Here is a 17,048-nt window from a genome sequence, read left to right as displayed (position 1 = left end):
TGTTGGTTGCATACAGCAACGTCTAACACAGGAGATCCTCCACAAAAACACTTGTATGTGTACAACAGCTGCATATTTCTTTGTAATTCATGTAATTTTTCATATTCTTTCTTGAACAATGGTCTATTCAAGGAAAATAGCGTCGTATTTGTGCTAATTACCATGAGTCATATCGCGGAAACGTTCAGATTGTTTCACATATTTATGATTTCGAGTAGTTCGACGTATACATAAAATTAGTTCACGCCATGAAAATAGCCTGTTGTGGCATAAATTTCCAATTAGCGCATTTAATCAAATGACACACTTGCGGAAAATCCTTAAGGCTCAGCTCCTCCCTGCTGGGAGCACTTAGTCGGTATTTTTTTGGCGCGTGATCCTCCCACCTCCCAATTAACCAGTTAAATTTCAATCGAGTTGTTCTCTGAGAAACTGAGTCAACTCGACCGAGCTAAGTGCATAGAACAAACGCGCCGTGAACCAATGAAAGCAACAACAAAACCAGTTTTCCATGTAACCACTCTTCAGTAGTGAGTTGCGTCGGCCGAGCAGCGAAGCGCCATTCCTTAGCTATTTGGGTTAGAGGCGTTAAAAATACCGAAAAACAGTTGTGTTGTAGTGCCGAAGATGGGCTGTGCCACCGGACTCGTTAAATACTTCGTCTTTCTCGCCAACCTCGTGTTCGCGGTAAGTACTGTGTGGGGTAACATGGGGTAAAAACAGTTGTACCCGAAAACCTGTTGCGACGTCACCAATAGGGGAGGAGCTCATGACATCATGCAGATGCTGAGAAAACACATGAATAAGCAAGAGGTCACTCGCTACGGAACGACGCGCGATAAAGCGCCCAAAATATTATTATTCTAGAGACGAAAATAACCGCGACCGATCTTTGGCCATCTGTGATAACTCGCTTTGTTGTCGCACACTTAATTTAGGAATGTCCAGGCTTTCCATAATTAAAGGCCGTTTCGAAATTCAGGCCTTGAATGCGTTTTTGCGTCCATATCATTATAGCTTTATAACTGTTATTCGTTTTGTTCTTTTATTATACTTGAATTATTGTTTGCTCTTATTTTAGACTTGTGGAGCATATGAGTCATAAACATAAAAAATAAACAAAACGCCAACTACAGCTTATTACGATTTTGTGGTTAATCTTAAGGCCATCGACACGTTTTCCCAAAATACTGGCAAAAAAATTTTTGCGATTCATTACAAATGATTATTCCGCGAAGGTCGGTTGGCTCATCCTGCACGTGTTTCCGAAATGAGTCGCGTTTTGCGAATTCCACCTTCCTGAGCCCCCATTGCAGTCGATTCGTTTTGTTTTCACTATTACGCAATCCCCAAGACGGTCGTTTGCATAATTATCGCATTTATTCATGTCTTCAATCGTGTTGCATCAAGGCTATCGGTGGTTTCCAAACAGGGCTACCAATCCCCAAACCGGTGAATCACCGGATTTTATTGCCCATGTAACGTCACCAGAGGTGACCGTTTTTTTTTGAAATTATAATCCACGTCCGCTTCCTGTGGATAACGATAGTGATTTTAAAATGCATTCGACAGGTAACCGAATGTGGGTTAATGTTAAGTTGTAAAAGAGGCGAATAGGAGTGGCCAACCTCCACACTAACCAATTTCAATCAAGGTCAGAGCGAGAGGTCGTGCCAAAAACCGCGAAATTTTCGATATTGCTGCTTTTCACCAATTATTAGCAACGTGTAAATTTCGAGACAAACAAGCCTTATTTTTATGCCGATACATCAGCTTTATTTATAAATTTGCACCGAGATCACGTTCAGAGTGCAAACCTTTGACATTCTAACATAATCGCAGCGGTGGCCTTGATATCGTCTCTTATAATTATAATTCTATTTGGACATCAATAAAGAGATCAGTAATAAATGCGATTTTCATCAGTGCAATATGATAAATCATCAGTATCCGTATAAACTATTATTATGCTGTACAATTACCTGCAAAAAATTCGATGTGTCATTTTTAGTTTTTGAATTATTGGAAAAAAAACGGAAATTTGAAATTTTGGTTTTTATTTTTTCAAGCAAAAACCAAAAGAACTAGACGTTTGTGAGTAGGACGTTCTTCATGCACTTTTTTACAAAGAATCTAAATCTATTTTCGTATTTGCCAAGGCCTTCTTGATGTCAGAGTTACAACACTCAACTTTGGTTTTTCTTATGGAAGCCACATTCGCTTTTTATATTTTTGAAAAGTGTTTTTATTTCTGATTACAACGATGTATCACATGATATGATCGGATTTTACATGTTGATCAAAATGGAGAAAAATTTCTGCGAAGAGTGCTTTGGAAAAAACGTCAACAGTTTTGTTTTTTGGCATACTAGATTTTGGAGGTTTAACTGAATTTAGATCTGAAACTTTCACATTTCCTACAAGCTTACTTATTTAACAACCAAAGGACATGATAAGCAGAAGTTTATTTTTCGGGACAAGACAAAGTTATAAAAATCCTGCTCTCATATTTAAAAGAACTGTCAAATTTAGTTAGTTAAACAAATTCTTGGCATTTTTCTCTAAAGCACACTTTCCAAAAACGCTTTTTTCTTAATTTTAATCAATCATTTAATGTGATATATCGTTGTAATCAGGAACAATAAGACTTTTCAAAAATATAAGTATCAAATATGGCGTACCAAAGCTGAGTGTTGTAACTCTGACATCAAGACCGCCTTGGAAAAGGCGATGACAGAATTAGATTTCTCCTAAAAAAGTGGCTGAAGAACTTAAAAACGTCTAGTTTTTTGGTTTTCGCTTAAAAGATAAATACGAAAATTAAAAATTTTTGGTTTTTCTCAATAATTTCAAAAATGACATCAAATTTTCTTTCTTTGTTTGCCCGAATTTAAACGACCTCGTATATCTTATAATAACTGAAACCCCCATAGTGGAGCTCGAAAAACGGACACGCTATATATTTTGCACAGTAAAAAATTTAGACTCTCCTGTTTTGAAATGCTAGTAACGTTTTTTAAATTAAAATGTTCCAACAAAAAAAATTGAATAACACTCATACAAAAACGCGTAAAGTTCTTGCGTGTCTAAGTAAGCAACTCGCATCCGCTCGTTGCATAATTTTTTTTTTGTCGTTTAAATAAAATACTGTGAATATAATTTGTGCCGATTTAATTGCAGTTGGCGGGCTTGGGTCTTGTGATAATCGGGGTTTTGTACAAATTCAACTACAGCGAAGCCACGGACGCCTTGCCCTCGAACTTCGGCGTCGCCCCGATTCTCTCGATAATCATCGGGGCCATTGTTTTCGTGACTGCCTTTTTGGGCTGTTGCGGCGCCGTCAAGGAAAGTCCCTGCATGCTGACCACTGTGAGTAAGCAAATGCCCCACTTCCAAACTTCATTGTTGCTCCTTCCAGTACGCCATCATCCTCTTGGTCATTTTCATCATCCAAGTGGCGATTGGCGTGTACGCCTTTATTAAAATCAACGAGGACGAGGCGGAGCCGCGCCGCCTCATCCACAACAGTCTCGAGAAGACTTTCGACGGCTACGGCCGTGACGTGAAGAAAACCGAGGCTGTCGACGTGATCCAAAGCTGGGTAAGTGCCGACAGTGCTACCAATCTCTTACTAACTTTCCGCTAACCCAGTCTTGCACTCGTCTTGGTGAGTAAAGTACTCTTCTCTTCCGTATCTCACCTAGATCAAGTGATTTTACTGATGATGTTATAGTTTCATTGCTGCGGTCTTGACCGCTACGACCAAATCATCTTGCAAAACGGCAGCTTGCCGCATAGCTGTTGCCGGGAGGGTGTGAGCGTTTGCAGACCCACCAATTACAATTCGTTTTACGATAAGCCCTGCTCGAAGGCACTTATGGAGTTCTATCAAAAGAGCTCTCCGATTATCGGAGGGGTTGCTATCGGGATTGCCGTCATCGAGGTACTTTCAAAATTTCGCTCTTTCCCCCACTTACTGTTTCTTTTTTAGATTATCGGTGCCGTGTTCGGCTTGTGTCTCTCTAGTTCGATAAGGAACCAATACAGAAGAAGCGCATACTAAGCCTTGCTCTATTTTTGTTTGTCACTTTCAAATTCTAAGCTAGTTGTTTTTATATTGTAGTTTAAGACGCATTTAACCATTCCATTTGTTACAAAACGTTCGAGTACAATAAAAGTTTTAGTACGGAGTTTATTATTGATTTAGGTCAGATATGAGAGGAGCCTTTTTGCATGTGCCGCCTGGGTTGGGGTCTAGCTCTGATCCAGTCACTTTTCAGCTGCATTGCTGCGGTCTTAATGGCCCGGATGAGTACAAATACGCGAACGGTTCGCTCCCCAACTCGTGTTGTTTGGAGGAAGTTCGCCCGTGCATGAAACGGGAGTACGAGTCGTACTACCATAACGGTTGCGTCTCTGCGCTTTACGAGTTCATGGTTGACAAGTCGAAAGTTTTCGGTGCTGTGGTCCTCGGAATCGCACTAGTGGAGGTACGAACACACCTGATGATTTCCCCGAACTTGACCATTTTCTTCCAGCTGTTTGGTGCGTTCTTCGCCTTCTGTCTAGTCAGTTCCGTCAAGAATTCGTACAGGAGGAGCCTCTACGCTTAGTTGGAACACCGATAATACTCTCGCTTTATTTTTGTAACATAACTAGTTAATTGTCGCTTGTAAATGTTGTCTAATAAAATAGTTGTTAAAAAAACGACTGCTGTAATCATTTTTATTGAATCGAAACATCGCATTGTTTACATAAATTCGATGGTAATTCATTTTGTCCTTTGCAACAACAATGTGGAGTTATAGAAGCTTTAAACCACGAGATAAAACGATATGGAGACCTAATACATGGAAGTTAATCGTGCATAATCTGAGTCTGTGCTATAAGTAGTAGAGAAAAGTCACAAGAAGATATTTTTTCTTCCAAACGTTTTTTGTACATATTTTATATAAAAACATCGTCTACAACTAACAAGTTTATAAACCTAAGTGGTGTTAAGGTTCAGACGCCATTCGAATCCTCGCCGACTCTCTCGACCTGTTGTGCACTTCCGCAGTCCGCAGAGTAATCCCAAATATATCCTCGTGATACCGGTTCTCATCCTGTAATACTGGCTAAAACACCCACAATCAAATCACTGGAGCTCACCCTCAGCGACAAGATTTTCTCCTCGGCTTGTTTCTCGCTCATGGCGCCGTACTTCTGAATTATGTTTTTCAAAGTTTGGTACACGTGCTCGGCCATTGTGCAGTCGCCACAAACGTAGAAGTGGCCCTTCTCCAAAACCAGGATCCTGTAGATTTCGTCGGCCTCTTTCAGCGCCAGATTTTGTACATATGTCTGAAATAATATATCATTATACACGTTTTATACGACGTTCTATGTGACACAAATGGTTTTGGAGCACGACGAAGGAGTGGCACAATTAAGTCTGATAAATCGAATGTAACATACTATTTTTTCTACTTTCTATTTTTGTTGTGTGTTTTTTCTCTAAATTTTGATAATTATTCGGGCTTTATTAATAAACGACTTGACGCTGTTGACAGAACACACACTAAATTACAGTGATGACTGATGTCACTCAGTCTAGCACTGCCAATACAACTCCTAAAAATTTACTAACAAATGAACAGTTTGTGAAACCAGAGTAGAAAAAATAAATTGTTTATTCCATTTTGTCGCACGCTGACTCACTTTAGGAACATTTGGTTCTCGCGACAATGCCAGGAAGACCTTATCCAGGACCTTCCTGCGCAGCATTTCGTTCTTCTCTTCTTTGTACAAGTCCAAGTCGTTTGTGCGGCAGCCGAAGAAGAGCCAGATTTTCCCGACCTTCTTCCCCGCCAAGACTTGGGCCAGCCTGTGCTGCCAGAAGGCCCGGAAGGGGGCGATCCCCGTCCCTGGCCCCACTAGAATGATGGGGGTTATGGGATCGCTGGGCAGATGGAAGTTGGGGGCTGTTCTAACAAAGAAACACACTTCCTGTCCCACCGGGACGTCCTGGAGGTAGTTGGAGCAAACCCCGTAATGGACGGGGCCTTCGCCATCTTGCGTCCTATAAACTACCACAGCTACGGTTAAATGCACTTCGTGGGGATGCAGCGCTGGACTGGAGGAGATGGAGTAGAACCGCGGCTGGAGGATGCTTAATTGTGCTATGAGGAGCGGGGCGAGGGGCGAGACTGACGGGAACTCCTCCAGGACCTCGAGGAGGTTGGGGTAGCGCCAGTGGCGCCAGTCCTCGTACGCGGCCGAGTCCGTGGCTAGGAGTTCCAGCTTGCGCTGGTCTTCCTGATCTGTGGCGATGGAAGCGAAGTGTTGGAGCAAGTTGGGGGTTGGGGGCGTTGTTATGTCCAGGAACCGGGACAGGAGGGTGCGCAGGGAGCAGGTCGGGAGGCGCTCATGCGGCGTCCAGGTTTTCATCACGCCGTTTGAAGTGTGAGTTTCTTTGAGGATTTGGAGTTCGATGGGGGTGTCAGGAGCGTCGACTCCTTTCAACCTGGCGATGATCCTGTCCACGAGTTCGGGTCTATTGATGGCGTACACCCCCAGGTGGTCGCCAGGCTTGTACGAAAGGTTGTTTTCGAACTCAAGGAGGAGCGTTGCTCTGGAGGACTTCTCCCCGTGGAGGTTTGTTCGGCGCAGGAGGCGACTGGAGTGGACTTTCTTGTTGTGGCACTTGGAGAGCGCCGTGGTGATGTTCTCGGCTTTGGAGGAGACAAACCGGACGGTTTGCGAGGTCAGGGAGTCACTCTGGAGGGTCATGGTGGCTTCGAGAAGAGTGTCGTCGTCGTCAAGGCAAAAGGTTTCGCAAGCAACCTTAAATTTGAAGTGAAGGGACGTGTCTAAGTTTTTTGTGAACATTACTTTGAATATTTGTGGTGCCCACTTTCGGAAAGCTTGTTCCTGGCCGCACATTTCGTCCCCGGAGGCCATTTTGCACAACCGTTCGCCCCCCAGTTCGCCCAGGAGATTGTCAACGTACTTCCCGAAGGCGCAAAAGTTGGGGTAAGCGCTCGAACCGAGCGCGAAAACTGCAAATCTGGACAAATTTCTGTTATTTGTGCTTTTCCAACTTGGAAGCCGGAGCCAAAAAGCGCGTTACCTGACGTTGCTGAGAGGTCCGAAAGTGTCTTCCAGCAACGGTTCGCTAACAGAGCCTCTCAACGAATCCAAGCGGTCTAGCTTTTTGGCAGTAGCGATCTCGCTTTGGCTATTGGCTTTAATGAAGGACTTTGACGTAGCCATGGTCATGCTGAGCCGCCACCATGAGGAAAGCAAGGATTAGACCGCCACCGTGAAATTAGTAAAGCCGTCAGTTAGTATTAGCAGTTACCTGAGTTTGGTGGCGTCGTCGTTCGAAATTCCGTTCTCGCTCAGCTTCAGCGTGTACAAGTTTTTGGCGAACTCTTCGCCGTTTTCCGGAGGATCGCCGTTACCGAAGGTCGACGTCACCACAAGGAGGAGAGCTTCGTGTTCTATGCTCGAAATGTCGTAGTCGGACATGCAGTAGACCTGGGCGTTGAAGGCGTGACCGAAAATTTCGACCAATTTTTTCGCGTAGCTTTCGGACTTTCCGGTTTCAGTGGCGTACAAAATCGTGGCCTTGATGCGGCGCGAAAGCGCCCTTCCGAACAGCTTGGACGTGAATTTGACCGCCCTAAAATATGCTGTAATTTTTCAAAAAAAAAACCAGGGCCAGTTACCTCGCAATTTGTTTGAAATGAAACTTGCGCCTTGGCTTCTTGCTCTTGCCGGACTCGCGGCCCTTTTTCCACACGTGGCATTTCCACGCGGGTTCCTGAAGTAAAAAAAATATGCTGACCCCTATTATCCAACCAATGTTACGCCACTGCTCCGCAAATTAAAAAAACAACACTCAATAAACGCTGATTTATTGTAATAAATGTTACAAATTGTCGAGGAAATTAATTTATGTAATTCAGGTCACTTGTTTAAATCATTATGAAAATAAAATTGTTCGAAAAAAAGAGAAATGAATGTAGGGAAATATCTGTGGCTGAAGTTAAAGGTTTAGATGCTCTTGACGAACGTCCCTGTGGCGCAGTGGATAGCGCGTTGGACTTCTAATCCAAAGGTCGTGGGTTCGATCCCCACCAGGGATGCCTTGTTCAACCCCTTTTTTTGAATAAAATTTTTAAATAATAATTAATTTTATTCATCCAACGCCCATAACATTTCCAAATCCCTTTTATTTATTCACTGTTCGACTGGAAATCCCCCAAATTTATCTGTCGCCTGCCTCATATTAGATTACTTTACGATTTGTTTGTGTAAAGCCGGCAAAAGCCGACGCAATTTGTACATTTTATATCACAAGAGGGTGGCGGAATCGGGGAAAAAGACAGTCGATTCGGAAAAACTGCACTTAATTATCGTACGGAACGCCCATGCGGCTGTTTTTGTGAAGAAAAATGAGTGCTCATCAAGTGTGCTTTTTAACCCGGAATGTCAATTTGGAATTTCCACGGGGGTGCAATAAAACAGCACGAAAAAGGGCGCTTTCGAGGTGGGGGCGGTAATTCCTAACGTAACGTAAACACGCAAACGGTAATAATGAAGCTTAATGATTGACATCGTCGCTGTGAAAAATTGCTCCAAACTGGACGCGATTTTTCAAGGATTGTAATCGAAGAAATGAGACTCTTCGATTTTTAAATGATTCTGTTTGATCTAATGCAGAACACTTGTATGATTTTAATAAGATTACCACCTCTCTAATGCAATCCCGCTATCGAACTAAATCAAATTATCTCCCCTTTGCGCTCACGCCTTTAGGTAAATGAAGTAGTGCCAATTGTCCTTGGCAGTTTTTTCGATAAGCTCCCATCTCCAAATCACCCCTCATTACGCCCCCGCGAACGTGCCCTGCATTAATTTTTTTAAGCTTTCAAGATAAAACCATTGATTCGGCATTGACGTCGAGACAAATAATACGAAAATCTGGCGTCCATTCCGCCCCCAAATCCCTTAACACCCCGAAAATGTGTGTACAAGAGTGGTAATCGTCGGCTGCAGTGTGTATATCACGCGTTTCATGACAGTTATTACCCGGATTCTATCCCGAATCCAATTCCACTCACTTGATACTCGTAAGACGGCTTCAAGTAATACAGAGCCATCTCCTGGTGGAAAACCGGGGTCGCCGACCCACTCAACGGCGGCACGATCCAGACCCAGTCCGCGGGACACCCGTTCCGCAGGCGCACCTCGTTCTCCAGGTGCTTCATGAAGGACTCGGAGGCCGTGTGGTGGTCGACGATCGTCACGCCCTTCGCCTGGAAGCTGTGCAGCACGGCGACGTTGACCTCCACCATGGCCTTGTCCTTCCAGAGGGTCACCGGCGTGCGCGTGTCCAGGCCCATGGCCAGGGCCACCGGCTCCAGCATGTTGAGCCGGTGGGTGTCGCAGATGTTCCGGCACCCGATCTCGGTGCTCATGTACCAGCCGTTGAAGGGGGCGGCGGTGAACTGCAGCCCCCCCACGTCGAACATCATGTTGGCCACCGCCGGCAGCGCGTACCACTTGAGCCCCAGCTCGCCGAACCACTCCAATCTGTACGAATAAAAAGCGCACACGATAATTTTTTGTTTGTGTGAGTTAGTTTGCCGCAAATTCAGATCTGTCCTCGGAAGTTTATTGGGAAAGTTTCGAGAGTTGTGCTTACGTGGGGTGCGTGAGGGGGACTTCGAAGATGAGTTCGGAGGGGATGTCGAAGTAGTCGGGGTCGTGGCCGTTGGCGGACAGCACCAGGGGCAGGATGTCCCACTTGGTGCCCGGCCCTCGCCACCCCAGCCGCAGACACACCTCGGTGAACTCCACGTTGAGGGGATCGCCGAGGATCGACCCGTCCGGCTGCCGGTAGCCGGCGTAGCTCAACAGCTGGGGATTCCACACTCGGAAGTCGTGACGGCCGTCGGTTCTCTGGGGGAAGATCGTTATGGCCGACCTGGAGGAGAATGCAGAACGTTTTACACCGACTTTGAATACGGTTTACATAAAATCGCAGTTACGAGAGGGGTTTTAGGGCGAATGGTGCGGTTCGCGCGGGAATGACACCAATTTCGATGGAAACTTTCAGAAACGCTTTGAATTTTTGATGGATGGGAGACCCGAGTATGTGGCCCCTGACATGAACCAACCTTATTTCACTTAGACCGCCTTTGCGGAGAAGATTTGAGGCTACTCCAAGCCCAATTGTTTTTTTAAGCGACGAACACTAAACTTCAAAGTATGAAAATCTGAAATAATAGACGTTGTGTGATTTATTTCCTGGGAGAGATTAAGTAAACCGCAAGAAAAACACCTCCGCGCGTCCACAATTATGCGTAAAGCTGGCTCACTTAATTCAGGCGACTTTCCCCGACTCGCTTATTTATTAAGGGATTTTCGCAGATTACAATGTTTTTCCCCGCAACTTATGTGTCTAAATTGGTTTCGGAATGTGCGAGCTGAGGATTTAGTTGTGAAAATGAAGTTGTGCACGTGCTGCAAGATTCCGCATCCGTAATTGCAAATACTGGAACGTTGCGTTCTTCCGGGATCTGCAAAAACCTCCCCCAGGACGGGGATTCGCTCCCGTCGCACTTTCGAGTTTTTAATCAGCGATCAAATCGGGCGTTAATCGTTGACGTAGCGAGCTTGATGGTCAAAAACGACAGCAACACAACCGAAAACGACTCATTTAATTAACTACAAATAATTCGCGATGGCATTTCGCCGAAAACTAATTAAAACTTGAATTAACAAAATAGTAGGAGACGTCTTTAATTAACACAACAAAAATCCTGCGAGATGGTGGAGATGGCGTCCATTTCTGCTTTTAAACAAATGGCGCCTTTGTTGCATTATTAACGACAGCTTTTGAGTTGCTGTGTAGGTAAGTGGCCAGGAAACGGGTTTAGGAAAAAATGAACTAGAGACGCAGGTGCTAAATTAAATACAAACTCGGCTTAATCCACGAACAAATTGGGCTAACGAACGGTTTTTAATTTATATAGATGATCGCGTTTAAGATTTTTTGCTTAAATCGAACGCGAGTTTTGTATGCAAATGGCCTTATTTCACGGACGGAATGCTCTCTGATACGATTCTAATCTGGATTCAAAGGTCTACCGGTGCTGGAGGAACATTGCCCGCTTAGAAGAAACCAGTCTCAATGTCAAGTGCAGGAATAATGAAAAACGAGACGACTTTGTCATCCAATCTTTTCTATAACTGTTGTGGCCAAGACATTAAATTAGCGGTGCATTATCGCACAAAAATGGAAAATGACTGTGACTTCGGGCCTCAATTTAATTTTTTGCTGTGTCCCGCTTGCACCATTTAAGGATTTTTCTAAAGTTTCTAAATAAATATTGATAAAATCTACACTTGGAGGTGCATTAGCTAGGAATGGTGTTTCTTGACGTTCAATTATTTCGGATGCATGGCTTAGAGCCATATTGGGAAAACAAATCAAGAAAGCGGCAGCTTCTAATACAAGTCAATAAATATGTACATAGAACGGCGCCAAGATCAATACGAGCGATCAAATCAGGGAACATTCCGAAAATTTGCAGGTTGTAGAGAGCTAACAAAAGGAGAGTGCGTCTTTCGTCTTGGAGCTGTCGCGTAGTTTCGCTGATTTGTGCCTCGGTGTAATTTCGGCATTAATATGTATAAACAAGCTGTCAGAGTGGTACCGAGCACAAACAAGGGAATACGTTAGTGAAAGCTGAAATTTATCGCCGAAATGGGGAACTTTATCTTTCTTAGCGACCGCAAATATTTATTTTTCATAATTGTCGCGAGCAGGATTTCCATTACTATCAAGCCGGTCGACGTGTGTGTCGTCGAAAAATGTCAATGGCTTCCGTTCCTCGTAATTACAATAAGGCCACCGGTGGATGCGTGACGTTGAGCCGAAGAAAATTATAATTGAATGTCGATGATAAACATGAATGGATAAAGTTGTATTATGTGGCCGTGATATTGTTGATGGGAATGAATAGGTGGAATGGAAATTATGCGCTCAATCTCGGGCCTGCACTCTGGATATTGGCGAAAAAATGAAAAAGATACAAACACTGGATTGAATTCCTCCCGCAGTTAATCAACCGGCCCGTCTGAAAAAATAACATCTCGGGCAAATTTGTTCCGATTTGCCACCGCTTAGTTAGGTTGGCAATTTTCGGGCGTATCTCCTCGACGTCCTATTAATTTTTATAACAAGACGGTAAATCCATTAGTCAGCCGCCGTGACAGTTTGACAATATCAAATGATTAAAACATCTGTGTAACCCCAAATCGGGAAAAACTTCCTTAACGAAATCGCAACTTTTTCCCGGGGGAAATTTTCAAATCTAAATTAGAGCGCTTTTAATGCGTTTTTTCCCGGATCAGCGCGAATGTTTAACCAGGAAAAAACGTCCTGGAGACGTTTCTTACCGAATGTTGCCTTTGTTGGTGCTGTATTTGATGTGGTTACACAGCGCCTCGAACATTCCGCTGGTGGTGGTCACATAGCGGCAGTCGAAAACCTGGAAGCAAATTCATGCAAACAGTCCCAACTGATCGACACACGTCCATTCTTTCGCAAACCAATAACAAACTTTTTTGCGGTGTTAATCTGCAGATTGCGTGCGCGGGGAATGCCAACGATGTTAAGACGGAAAATTACGCCTCTGCAGTAATCCTCGGCGTGTCTGTATCCCTGACAGAGCATCGCTCTGGTAAACGTGCCACTGACATGATCAACCTGACACTACACAAATTTAATCAGGGAAAACACATCGCGCGGATTTTTCACTCGATCGATCCCCTAAGCCCAATCGATGCGACATTATTCTGCGCCTTTGCTGCTATTATTCCTATTTCCGGCTCGAGTATTGCGATAATGCGAGAATTATGATCCAGTGTCACATTTCGCCCCAGCGTCTTGAGGAGCCTCTTGTCGGTGGCAAGACGCCAGCGTTTACTTGAATCTCGTTGCATAATCGCCGTGGACAACTTATCCCCACTTCACGGTCTTGTGTTTATCGCACTGCTCGGAATATGTATGAGACCGCAGCTGTCTCCAGATTTTCACGGGGCTTCTTACAAACGCCCGAAAAAATCCGGTGGTAATCCCATTACGGGCGCAATATGCACCATCGCTTTAATCCGAGGACGTGCCGGTTTTTCCAGAGGCCTTTGTCGGATGCTGATTCAGGCTAATCAAGTCGAATCTGAACGTCAATATGACGAATCTCTTGTTTGCTTTATACAGTAGGAACGCTCGAGTTGACTTGACGATTTTCACGCTTAGTTTATTCGGAGACTCTCTTTTAATCTAACCGAGATCCTGCCGCGTCGCCGCCCTACTCCACCAGATAAACTCGGAATTGCTTCTTTACAGCGGCAAAACGATGCCTAATGGCCGTGTTATTGCAAGAGGCGAGCCTTTCAGCACAGCCACATGGGTAAACACGGCGCACAAGAAGCACATGCCTCAATGCGAGATGCCAGGAATTTTTACGGTCCGGCCACGAGGGGCTGGAGAAATATGTACTGGCTTTACTTCTCTTGTCACATTTGTTGTGGCTTATGACCGTACTGAGTTCAAAATAACTTCAGTCTGGAAAATCAGTTTTTGATCATTTTCAGACCCGAAACCAAAAAATGTTCCCGACTATTTTTTAAAGACAATTATTAATCGTACTTTCTGTTTCGTTGTATTTTTCGGAAAACAATTAAATTTATCAGAAGAGTTAATGCATTGAATAAAAAATTTAGCTCGTTTCCACTCGTAACTTTGATTGTTTGTCCCTATTTTACATTATAGTTACACAAAAAGTTGCTAAGTTGATTTGGTGAATTATGGTGGAGGCGCCGGGAAAATAATTTTTAAATTTATTGAATTTTTTTTTCACAGATATTGATTAGAGTGAATACTGTAAAGATAAAAAACATTAAAATCTTCTTTTCTTGCATAATTCATTGTTGCCAACTTAATTTCAAATCCACAGACAACTTTAATTGAACGCATCGTATATTTGCCAAATAAATTAAAAAATTAAAAAAAGAGTTAAATCAAATTTTTCGAAGATTTTGAATGTTTTATTGTTCGATTTAATTTAATAGCAAAGGTATTATCTATTATTTAACTATTATTTTTCAAAACTTAAGTTACACATTTGGTTTTATTTTATTTTCTTTGACTACAACTTGCAATTCTTCACCAAAAATTGCTTGATCTCGTAACATCGACGAAGTCCTATGTTCAAGTAAATTTTATTTGTTGTTGGCAGATTCAGCTCAGTCCATTTAATAGTTGTTTGTAAAATAGAAATTGCAAGCAACTAGAAATTATTAATTTTCTTAAGAAATGGGTTTAGAAATGTGTGTCATTTGTTTTATAATTATGCAAATTGAAAAGGACTTATCTTATTCTTATTCTTATTCTTATTCTTATTCTTATTCTTATTCTTATTCTTATTCTTATTCTTATTCTTATTCTTATTCTTATTCTTATTCTTATTCTTATTCTTATTCTTCTTATTCTTATTCTTATTCTTATTCTTCTTATTCTTATTCTTATCTTCTTATCTTCGAAATAACTTTACTCTCATTAGGATATATTATTGAGTTCGTAGAATTTTATTAATTAATTTTTGACGTGTTTATATCATGTCTAGGCTAAACACGTATCTTTCTATCGTTTCTTTTTTTCAACTTATAAAGAGAAGCAATTGTCACAATTGGTCAATTTATTTAATTTTGTTTTTTAAAATAGTTTGGAAAACAGATTCCTACAGATAACTTCCAAGTAAAGTTATCAGGAAGTTTTGTATTTTACTTCAGAGAAGTGCATTATGGTGGATGCGCCGGGAACGATATTGTTACTGAAATTTCTTAAAACTGAATAATTTAGAGACAGAATATATGAAAATTTTGCAGCTCTTACATCGTCAGTTTCTGCATAATTCAGTGTTGCCAATTAAATTTCAAAGTCATAAATAATTTAAGTTTTTGTTTTTCCATAGTCTTTCATGGTAAATCATTTTTTGAGATAAATGATGACTTAAATGCCATTTTTACATCATTTTTAAAGACAACAATTCTAATCTTAATGATTATGACAATACAATAATCAGCTTTTTTATTTAATAAACGTTCAAATTTTCAAGAATGCTTACTATTTTGTTGTAGTTTTAGAGGTTTGATAAAAAAGGAAGTAAGTTTTGTTAAACGTTAATGATTTTTTTTGACCTCTCACCAATCCTATTTCAGACAACCTTGTTTTTAAAGGCCAACTATCTATTGATACAGGCGTATTACAATTTAAGAAGTAGTTTTTAAAGATTTTGGTGTTTTGTGTTGTGTTTTAAATCTATTATTTGTAACGTAAACAACGACCTTTTTTTTTCAATATTGTTATTCTGTTACTGAAAATAAACTTAACAACTGTGTGATTGAAACACTAAGAAAATGAGATTCAAAGAAATTTTCTCAGAAACCAAGAAATTCCAAATGGCCGACATTTACAAAATAATCAAGCAACAATTTTTGTCCAGTTATGAACGCCTTATGGTTGGTCTGTTTTACAGTTGGGAGAGCAATATCTCTTCGATATCCAATGACAAAAGCTTCAGTTGTCTTGCAATTTTTTGTGCATAAACAAGTAGGAGATGATTTTTATCGGTCAGTTACTCGTTGCTGGGACAAATGAGACACCAGTGAACCGGCTTAAGGGCCGGTCTTTCTCACAAAGCTGTATTTCGCCTTAGATGTGAATAAAATGTCCGTTTCTGCTTAATTCTTGAATAATTTGATTTCTTTGACCAAATTACACTTTTTTTTAATTTATTACACAGAAAAGTAGGACTTTCATATAACTAATTAAAATCTACACTATCGGTTTATTATTATTAATTGGCAAACAAGCAGCTTTTCAAGAATTTTAACTGTTTTGTTGTAGTTTTATTAGAGATTTATGTTTTTTTTGACCTCTCACCAATCCCTATTTCAACCAATTTTGTTTTTAAAGGCCATCATTATGAATCTGATGATACATAGGCGAATTACAAGAAGTAGTTTTTAAAGATTTTGATATTTTGTCTATATTATTTTACCAACAGATAAAAAATGTGTCGCTTGTTTTTTCTAAATTCATAATTAGGTAGATTTTGTGTCCTCTGGGCTTGAAGGTTTTGGCCGGACGTCCGGCCCCCGTGCCCACGCTTTATTATCCCATCCTGCCAAATAACTCGGAGGCGATCCTTTGTTATTGAAAGCGAACGCAAACACTCCATTCCAACCTGAATAGCAGTGCAAACGCCACCAAACCACTTACTTGCAGTTTCGACCACTGGATCCTGCCGATGCACCTGACGGCGTTCCTCCAGCCCAGCTTGGCTCCGTAGATGAGCTCGGTCTCGGTGAGGTGGTAGGTCCCGGTGGCGGCCACCTCCTTCTGGACCTGCTCCCATCGAGAAGTGTGCGCGGGACTGTTGGCCCTGCGGCAAAAACTCTCCACTACTAACTCGACCAGAATCAATGTGCTATCTAAATTAAGTTGGGAGAGCGCTTTGTGACGCGAACAATGCTGGTCCGGTTATTTGTTCGCCCTCACGCTCGCAACCGCAATCAAAAATTTGATGTCGCCGCCGATTTTTTCGCCGGCTAATTAAGACACCAAGATTTTAAAACGGGCCCGGGGCGAGGATGGGGATATATGGGGAGTTTTTGCCCGGGGTGGAAAAAAGTTGCGCGCAATTTGCTGCTTCTCGAGGGGGAAAATGAACAATTATCTCCCTGCTAATACTTGAAGTTGCTTCACTTTAATTTTAATAATTCTACTAATTTGCGCCGTGGTCAACGTTTCGCTTTCTCTGGTGAAATTTACATCCTCTGCCTTAATCTCGCACTATCACATTCTTAGGGTTAATTTATCTCCCCTGCTCAACCCTTTCGGAATTACTTAATAAATTTCCCGGCGCTTCCGAAAACACAATAAAACATAAAAAACGCCAATAATTCACGCTTCATGTCACCCGAAA

The 17,048-nt window shown here is 42.0% G+C and overlaps 2 protein-coding genes and 1 non-coding gene across 6 annotated transcripts in view; 2 read left to right on the top strand and 1 right to left on the bottom strand.

The window, feature by feature from the left end:
* The first annotated feature begins 407 nt into the window (after nt 1-407).
* LOC655706 (23 kDa integral membrane protein) lies at nt 408-4,708 on the top strand. 2 transcript variants are annotated; one of them, XM_015983577.2, is made up of 5 exons: nt 408-687; nt 3,181-3,369; nt 3,419-3,601; nt 4,281-4,490; nt 4,539-4,708. In XM_015983577.2, exons 1-5 carry the CDS (start codon nt 628-630, stop codon nt 4,611-4,613), a joined length of 717 nt encoding a protein of 238 aa, XP_015839063.1. In that variant the 5' UTR covers nt 408-627; the 3' UTR covers nt 4,614-4,708. The 2 variants fall into 2 exon arrangements, with proteins under 2 accessions (XP_015839063.1, XP_015839064.1); XM_015983578.2 differs by lacking the exons at nt 4,281-4,490; nt 4,539-4,708 and adding exons at nt 3,734-3,943; nt 3,992-4,190 and having other exon boundaries at nt 416-687.
* A 3-nt stretch (nt 4,709-4,711) lies between these two features.
* Nucleotides 4,712-17,048, bottom strand: part of Nos (Nitric oxide synthase) — a 43,924-nt gene continuing 31,587 nt past the window's right edge. For 2 of the 3 annotated variants that reach the window (XM_015983575.2, XM_008199953.3), the window contains exons 3-13: nt 16,343-16,505; nt 12,457-12,548; nt 9,695-9,976; nt 9,111-9,582; nt 7,713-7,807; nt 7,343-7,666; nt 7,112-7,261; nt 6,874-7,048; nt 5,701-6,825; nt 5,152-5,343; nt 4,712-5,105 (exon numbers count right to left, since the gene is read on the bottom strand). In XM_015983575.2, coding sequence (XP_015839061.1) covers nt 4,998-5,105; nt 5,152-5,343; nt 5,701-6,825; nt 6,874-7,048; nt 7,112-7,261; nt 7,343-7,666; nt 7,713-7,807; nt 9,111-9,582; nt 9,695-9,976; nt 12,457-12,548; nt 16,343-16,505 — 3,178 coding nt within the window. In that variant the 3' untranslated portion in view covers nt 4,712-4,997. The remainder of the gene's footprint in view (nt 5,106-5,151; nt 5,344-5,700; nt 6,826-6,873; nt 7,049-7,111; nt 7,262-7,342; nt 7,667-7,712; nt 7,808-9,110; nt 9,583-9,694; nt 9,977-12,456; nt 12,549-16,342; nt 16,506-17,048) is intronic. The other variant, XM_015983576.2, reaches the window with a different exon arrangement.
* TRNAR-UCU (transfer RNA arginine (anticodon UCU)) lies at nt 8,060-8,132 on the top strand. The gene has a single exon. It is a non-coding gene; the product is annotated as a tRNA-Arg (tRNA).

This window comes from Tribolium castaneum, chromosome 2 (assembly GCF_031307605.1).
Source record: "Tribolium castaneum strain GA2 chromosome 2, icTriCast1.1, whole genome shotgun sequence".
Lineage (NCBI taxonomy): Eukaryota > Metazoa > Arthropoda > Insecta > Coleoptera > Tenebrionidae > Tribolium > Tribolium castaneum.
Note: the sequence above shows the minus strand (reverse complement) of the source record. Positions and strands in the feature narration are given on the sequence as shown.